This window comes from Seriola lalandi, unplaced genomic scaffold (assembly GCF_002814215.2).
Source record: "Seriola lalandi dorsalis isolate HSWRI2012SDOR001 ecotype SW California unplaced genomic scaffold, Sedor1 jcf7180002054641, whole genome shotgun sequence".
Lineage (NCBI taxonomy): Eukaryota > Metazoa > Chordata > Actinopteri > Carangiformes > Carangidae > Seriola > Seriola lalandi.
In genome coordinates, this window is record NW_019525194.1 from 346,702 (window position 1) to 354,421 (window position 7,720).

General features: G+C 38.2%; 1 protein-coding gene across 1 annotated transcript in view; it reads left to right on the forward strand.

Annotated features, from left to right (window-relative positions):
• The first annotated feature begins 2,657 nt into the window (after positions 1-2,657).
• LOC111665407 (prestin) overlaps positions 2,658-7,720 on the forward strand; it is a 16,815-nt gene continuing 11,752 nt past the window's right edge. The window contains 4 exon segments of the mRNA XM_023420396.2: positions 2,658-2,824; positions 3,621-3,931; positions 5,678-5,817; positions 6,068-6,178. Of these exon segments, the coding sequence (XP_023276164.2) occupies positions 3,774-3,931; positions 5,678-5,817; positions 6,068-6,178 (409 nt within the window). The 5' untranslated portion in view covers positions 2,658-2,824; positions 3,621-3,773.

The following is a 7,720-nucleotide window of genomic DNA, read 5'->3' on the forward strand; positions in this document are numbered from 1 at the left end:
CTGATTGTCATTGTATAATTCAAACTCTGCAGCCAGCAGTAGAATTATAAATGGTAGATAATGAGCAGGCTGATAAAATGACTTATTACAAAATGCTGTAGACCATTGAAAGAAGATCTTATAACACTTTGTAGTGTGAAGGTACTTTCTCAACATAGTAGCTATAACTTGTATCACTGCTGGTTCAGTGAGGTCACAGTTTTGTGCAGAAAGCAGTGACGTGAAGCACGTGTGATGTGATCGGGGCAAAGTTTGCTGTAGGTTTTAGCAAAGTTCAACAAGGCTGTTGTTTATCACTGAGGCTGAGGTCATTGACACCATCCAGCAAACAGCTCCCTTTTCACTTGTTGATGAAAATGAAAGCAGGTACAGTAGCAGTCTCTCTCTTCCCCGATAAACTGGGGAAATTCAGATTTTGGTTTTATAAAGACTAAACTGTAGGTGAGCTCACTCCAGTGATCCCTCAGTAATAATAAGTGATTCTGCTACTTTCAAATCTGATTTAATAAATCTCCCATTTTTCTTCTATTCATTGCATTTGGGGCTATTTAAAACTGCATTTTTTATTCACTCTGAATTAATTAATTACCCAATAGTGTGTTATTTTTTTCCACTGCATATTAGTGCATAAAACATCAATCAGCCTTTTCTTGCTTAACCAATGACATATTACTGTGAGAATCCATCCAACATGAATATTATGGCCCTGTCTGGACTGCTGGGTTGAAAGACATGAGAATTTATTAATAAATTTTCAACACTTAAGGCCCAAACTGGTGTTTGTTTTATTTATCATCAGGAAAGATTGCAATACAGGTTTTCCAAATTAAAATACATAATTTGTCTTGTCACACAAACATCTGACACAATGCCAGCATTTTAACATATTTTTTTGCTTGCTAATGAAAGATGATGAGTCACAGTGTTTGTTTTTGTGATAGATCACTTTTACAGCAGCTGTATTACATTATGAATTTTTATATATTTTATATCACACCAGTGCAGTGTATTATTTTTCATATATTGTTTGTATTCTGACAGTTAAATATGGAGTCATACGTGTGCCATAAAAAGATTACATCTGCCAGAAAGAAAGAATGAGGAAAAAGGTATAAGGAAATAAATGTGGAAATAATAAACAGGAATAAATAAAAGAATAAAATAATACTTTTATTTGCCTATGACGCTATAGTTAAAAGCATTAAAAAACATGACATATAATTCAACTCTGATAAGTCTCTCCTCCAGTAAAGCTTGTTAACCCTTTGACTGTTATTGCCCCCTTATGGAAGCAAGGTGTTAATACAGAAAGACAGATTGCACCAGTGCATCTACTGTGTGAATATGTCCTTACGCCATATAGTAAATTTAACACTAACTACTGTATATGAACAGCATGTGGTATTTTCCTCTTCTCTATAGTTGAGGCCAAATTTATCTTAAATGGAACAACACAAAAGGACCAAGTCATCATTATGATCAAGGACTTTTGTAAATAGATGTTTTGTTGGGGCATTTATGAATAATTAGTTACAGATTATCTTTTGTCAGAAGCAAAACAAACCTTCCAGGCAAATATCAAATATAAAACCAAGCACCAGTAAATAGGCTGGTGTGAAAATGTGTTATCATCATGTGTGCAGAAGCGGATATATCCTTGAGGGATGTGGATTACACAGTAAATGGAAGTTACATATAGTAAGTGCAAATGTGGGGGCGTGAAACTTTCTGCAGTAATTATTTATTCAAATTATCAAAACAACAATGTTCTCATTCACATTCTTTTGACCATGTGAGAAGAAAAGCAGGACACAGGGGGGAGCACCATGACTACTACACGTAGCGGCATGTGGTCTGCTTTCATCATCCAGCTGCCTGCCCCCAAACAGACAGAGATCCACAAGAACTAAACAGCGCTCACTCTGTTTCTAGTTTTTAAAACAAGAATCTGCTCTCATTTTAGGTCTACGCCATAGATTTCATATGATCACAGAATAATCTAATTAAAAACAAAGTATAACTGATCATTAAACTGAATAGACAAGAAATGAAAATTTATAATAATTGATAATCCAAGATATAAAATTTGAGGATTTGGGATGGAGCTAGTCTTTTCAATCAACATTAGCCCTTTATAGATGTGGTTAACCTGAAAAATGGCTAAATGTAAAACTACAAGGGCATGGGCTCTTTTCTAAGTCCATGGCCCCATTAGCATGTCTGCATGATCCTTGAGTTGTCCACTGATATCTTTTTGTTAAGACAAGTGTTTTTAATTTTATTTTTAGGAGAGGCTTTCCACTATTTTGATAAATAATGAAAATAGATGAAGGGTTTGTTTGTTCAAAAAACAGAGGGGTAACGAATGAAACAAATTAAAGAAAGAAGAAATATAATGAAGATAATGTCCCCAAATCAACACACATTTCAGCCTCATTTTAACATCTACAACACATACAGTAGGTCTGCCTTAAAAGAAAGATAACATAATCATAAATATATAAATATGTTCAACTGTGTGGCAACAAAACATTGTAAACTTTCAATGGAAAGCCACAAATTTTAGGACTATAACGGGCAAGAGGAGAGCGCATGCGTGAGGATCAACGCCCATCTTTGCAGACCGGAAGGTGGAGAGGAATTTCACTATGGAGTAAGTCATCCTCTCAAGACAGACTGTCTTTGGTGTATCGTAAACGGTTGCTGCTCCCTGCTGTCATTAAAGGTCGTTACCGCTGTTAAACTTCAACTCGAGAGGTTAATCTTTGAATTCATATTTTCTTTCAAGCGACAGCATCCTCACAGGAGCTGGAAGAGGACGGAGGTAAAACCCTTTAGCATCTTTGTGTTAGCATAAATGTGGAGAGCTCGAAAAAAAAACCGCCCCCTGTCACAGCGAGTGTAGTGTAGTGTGGTTAGATATTGGTTAATAATTGCAACCAGAACATTAATGTTATTTTTTTCATTTTGTCTGACATTTTACAATCATTTAAGTCAGTCTTAGTCTTTCACGCGTTAGCTAGCTAACAAAAACGAGAGGAAACGGGAAGAAGCGCGAGGCAGTCAGTTGTTTGCGTCAGAGTTGATTGAATTGGGAAAAGTGATGAGCATAGGTCAGCAAGTCTCACTCTGAAGCTACAGGAAATTAACCTGCTTCATTTAATAATAGAACATATAATGGGCTATGTTTTTTTTAACAGTGTGTCTGCTTCAGTTTGGAATGATAACATATTCTTAGTTTCATAATTCTTAGTTCACATTATAACATGTTTGCTTTAGCATCAATAGCAGCATTATTATCACTCCCTCACAGAGGAACCTTTACGTCATATGAGTTTGTATAGCACCCTGTGCCCCACCAATAGATCGCAACACTTGTGTTTTCATAAACTGGCCATAGACTAAATATTTACAATATATCAAATAAAACATTTTTTTTTCTCAAATGTGGTTGCCTTGTAAGTCCAACAAGTCTGCCTTACAAAAATGCTCAAAACACAAGAGTTCTGGTTGGTTATAATGACTCCAACTCTTACTTTCATTTAAAAGCATTCAACCAAAAAGCAGATCAGTGAGTGTTGGAATGATGATTATCTTGTGTTTCCTTACCCTCTGAACAGAAAAGAGGAAGTGCAGACAGATTAAAGTTGCAGCAGTTTAAATGATGAAGACATACCAGTCAGAGCAATGACAGAGACACAAGAGTGGGGGAGATAATCAACACTGGAGAGACACCCTGACTGTACGTGATCATCAGCCACCCTGTCTCTAGTATGGAGCAAGAAGAAGTGGCAGCCAGGGAGGATGCAGACTTACAACTGATGTACAGGATTGAGCGTCCAGTCTATAATGAAGCCGCCATCCGGTCGCAGGTTCTCGACCGCAAAGAAAAGTCCACCACCCTTCGAGAGAGGCTGGCACAGCAGTTCCGGTAAGTTTGCATAGAGATATGTACCTGCTGAAGTTCTCTTTAGCAACTTATTGAATCAGTTTAGGCATACATAATGTGGGTGCAACAAGTTAATTTTGTATGAGCAGGTTTATGTAGTATAATCTATCCACTTGTTTGCTAGGATAGTTGTCATTGAATCTCCTGATTATTTTGTTTTTGTCTAACTTGAATTTAGTCTGTAAAATGTGATATTGTGAAAATGCCTGTCACAGTTTCCCAGAACACAAGGTGACATATTTAAACTTCTTGTTTTGTCTGATTAAAAATCCACAGATATTTAATGAATAATTACATGAAGAGCAGATTGTCTGCTTTCATCTGAGGGTGTGTCATTTTGGAGGGACAGAGTAGAAGAGCACTTTTTTAATACAGTCACATTTCACTCCTTCCAATGTACAGGCAAAGGGTAGATAATATCTTTGGCAAACTACTTCTCAGGTTCTGCACTGGTGTGTGACTTAGAGTAGTAAACAGGTACGCCTTTCCTGCACTGATGAGCCAGGCGCTCGCTAGTTCTTCAGACCAAGTAGCACTTTGTGTTTGAATAGATATATTACAAAACATTTACATAGAAAGTGGAAAATGTTCCAACAGATGAAGACACATGGCTTCAGCTTTCTACCAGGTTTTATAGCTAGCACTAAACAGGCCCATGTTAATGCAAAGTTAAGTATTAGAATACAGAAGAATCTCTGAAGAAATGCTCTGCATATTTTTTAGCATACAGATGAAGTCACAATTTTCCACATGGTTAGGTTGTAGTCTTAAAGGGATAGTTTGGGTTTTTTGAAGTGGGGTTGTATGAGGTAGTCGTGCATAGTCGGTACATTACCCGCATGAGATCCTGAGCAGCGAGCTCCCAGTTAGGAGATCCAAGCGGGGGCCCTGGCAGACTAGCAGAACAATGTGTTGCTGTGCATGAAGTCAAGAGTAAAATTTATTTAGACACTTTTAAAAACGCCCACCAAAACAATCCAATATCTGTTTAAATGAAGCGTCATGTAGAATATTTTCATCGGCTTATCTTCCTGTGAAAACAGCATTTTCCTTTGGCACTACATTTTTCGACCGCTGAACTACAGCACTCCTACGCACAAGTTCACCTACGGAGCCACTGTATTACGCCGCAGCCGCAGGTCAGCTGAGTGAATCAGAAAGCTAAACTTCTGATTCCAACTCTAGCTGGTGTTCTCTGCCTCTGACTGACAATGAATATGCAGTGTGTCACTGGTTTGAATCTATCTTTATGGCCATTAAATCAGTAAAAGGCAGTAAAAACAACATGTATATTGCCCCATCATTGTCCTGTGCTGATGTGATTGATTCACTTTATAGCTGTATTTCCCAAGTTTATTTCCCTGGGAAATGTAACCCTCCCATCTCAGTCATGGTGATGGTCTGTTTTTGGCAGGATGTAAGAATTAAGAAATGTCTTATTGATGTTTACCTATAAAGATGTGCTAATTTCATGTGTATACAGGTGATTGGGAGTCTGGTGAGTCATGCAAAATTATTTCCCCTAAGTTAAAGGGAAAAGATTGTGTATCATATCAAATTTTGAGGGGCCCAGAACTGCAGCCAAAAAAACATGAACCAGATTTTAGGGAAAAGTTTCTGTGGTTGAACAGATGCCCTCTCTGTGATGGTTTACCAAAATCCTGAATTAATTCATATTTTTTTAAATGACAAACTAATGCAAAATAAATATTTTGTCTCATCTTGTAGGTGTTCGTCAAAGAGGGCCAAGGCAGCAGCTCTGAGCTTCCTGCCGATTCTAACATGGCTGCCATCCTATCCAGTCAAGCAGTACTTGTTTTCGGATGTAGTCTCAGGTCTCAGCACGGGAGTGGTGCAGCTCCCTCAAGGTCAGTGCCCTGCAGTCCTAGCAGCACCGCTGTGTTACACAGTAGCCATGAGCTACGCCAGTCAATTGGAATGACATGAGGGTTAAATAGTGTGAAGGGCCAGCTGCCAACTCCTGAGGGGCTGCTATTGGCTTCATGCTGTCTTTGTTTTGGTATAACTGTAGCTCTGAGGTTGTGATGCAAACACTTTGCCACTGGGAGTGTTCAGTTTATTTCCAACTGTCTTCTTTCTCTCTCTTCTGGTCCACAGGTCTAGCCTATGCTATGCTGGCTGCTGTGCCTCCAGTTTATGGTCTGTACTCCTCATTCTACCCCGTCCTACTCTACACCTTCTTCGGCACATCCAGACACATATCAGTAGGTGAGAAATGGTGGTGCTCCTTAAGTGTCTGAACCTCCGTGTGAAACCCTTCGATCAGTGATTGTATGTTTTTTAGGGGCTGCACCTAACGATTATTTGTTTATTGATTAAGCTATCAATTATTTTTCCATTAATCTAACCCTCTATTTTTTAATTGCTCTATTAATATAACAACAAAATTACCCAAAATAAATTTTAAGAACTATTCAAGAAAGAAAGAAATTCAATACAGAAAATTTTATTTATTTGTTTGAGTACTTTTAGAGGTGATTTGAAGTTTCTATCTATCTGTTCATGTGTAAGCTCATTCTCTGGAGCAGTATTTATGGGCGTTTTTTTGTCTGGTCCTTGAAAAATCTGCTCCAAATCCTCCGCTGCACTAAATATGTGACTGTCACATCCTTCTGTCACTTCAATAAACTCTTAACAACTTCTACTCACTTTGATATCAGAGTAGAACATTCTGTGTAGGTATAAAGCCAAGGCAGGCCAAGCCTCTGAATCAGACACTCTGATTGGCTGCAATCTCACCCATTGGAGCCAGTAGGAATGTCTGATTCAGTCAAGTGACGCTAAACGACACTGGCAAAGAATGCAGATCAGAATTGATCAATAAATACACAGACGATGAGGGGCTTGATTGAAAGTCGTCTACAGGAAAACACAGCACGTCTCTAGAGCAATGGCGCTCTAGAGACAACGTGAAATTTGGAAGGGTATATGCTTTATTATTTAATTTATTATATTATTATATGTGGACATCACAGTAGCATTAGAATTGTGACAAACATTTATGTACAAGGACCAGATGCACTGTTTGTTTAGTGTTTGTAGCGAAACACTACAACATGCAGTATAAATAAAACGTTTAATACACATGTAATAGTATTTGATGTTTTTATATTTAATCTTTTTATACCAAACATAATGTAAAATGATGGTATTATGGAAATTATATGGTTTAGTATAATTACATTGACTAATTTAAGTCATATATGTGCACACATACTATTTATAGGTCAAAACAGCACAAAATTTGGCTGACCTATAAAAGGCAAAAGTGGTAAAATGAAGAGCCGTTTGGGACTTGAGATCTGGATCTTCTTGGTGAGCTGAGCCAAATGATCTGGCTCACTGAAAAGAGCCTGAATTCCCATCACTACCAGACATGAAACATGAAGTTGTCTTAGGGATAGCACATGGAGTTTTCGCTGAGATGTGATAACCATGTCCTCAGGTGACATGAGCATTACCCCTCTCTCTGACACCTCAACCATGCAGCTACTTTCTCTCCTAGAACTGGCTCTAGGTGGTCTCAAATGTCAGCTCCAACCTGTGAGTTCATCTGACAAATGGGTATAATCAACTAAACCTGCTCAGCCTTTTAATCTGAACAATAAACACACAACAGGGAGCAGTTGGTTTCACTGTAAAATGGCCTCTTCAACAAATTTTGTCTGATAGGTTGCTATGGAAGTGATCCCTTTACCTCTGGCAGAGGGTGCGGGGGAATAACTGGGCTGCCGCTCAAGTGCTGGGCAA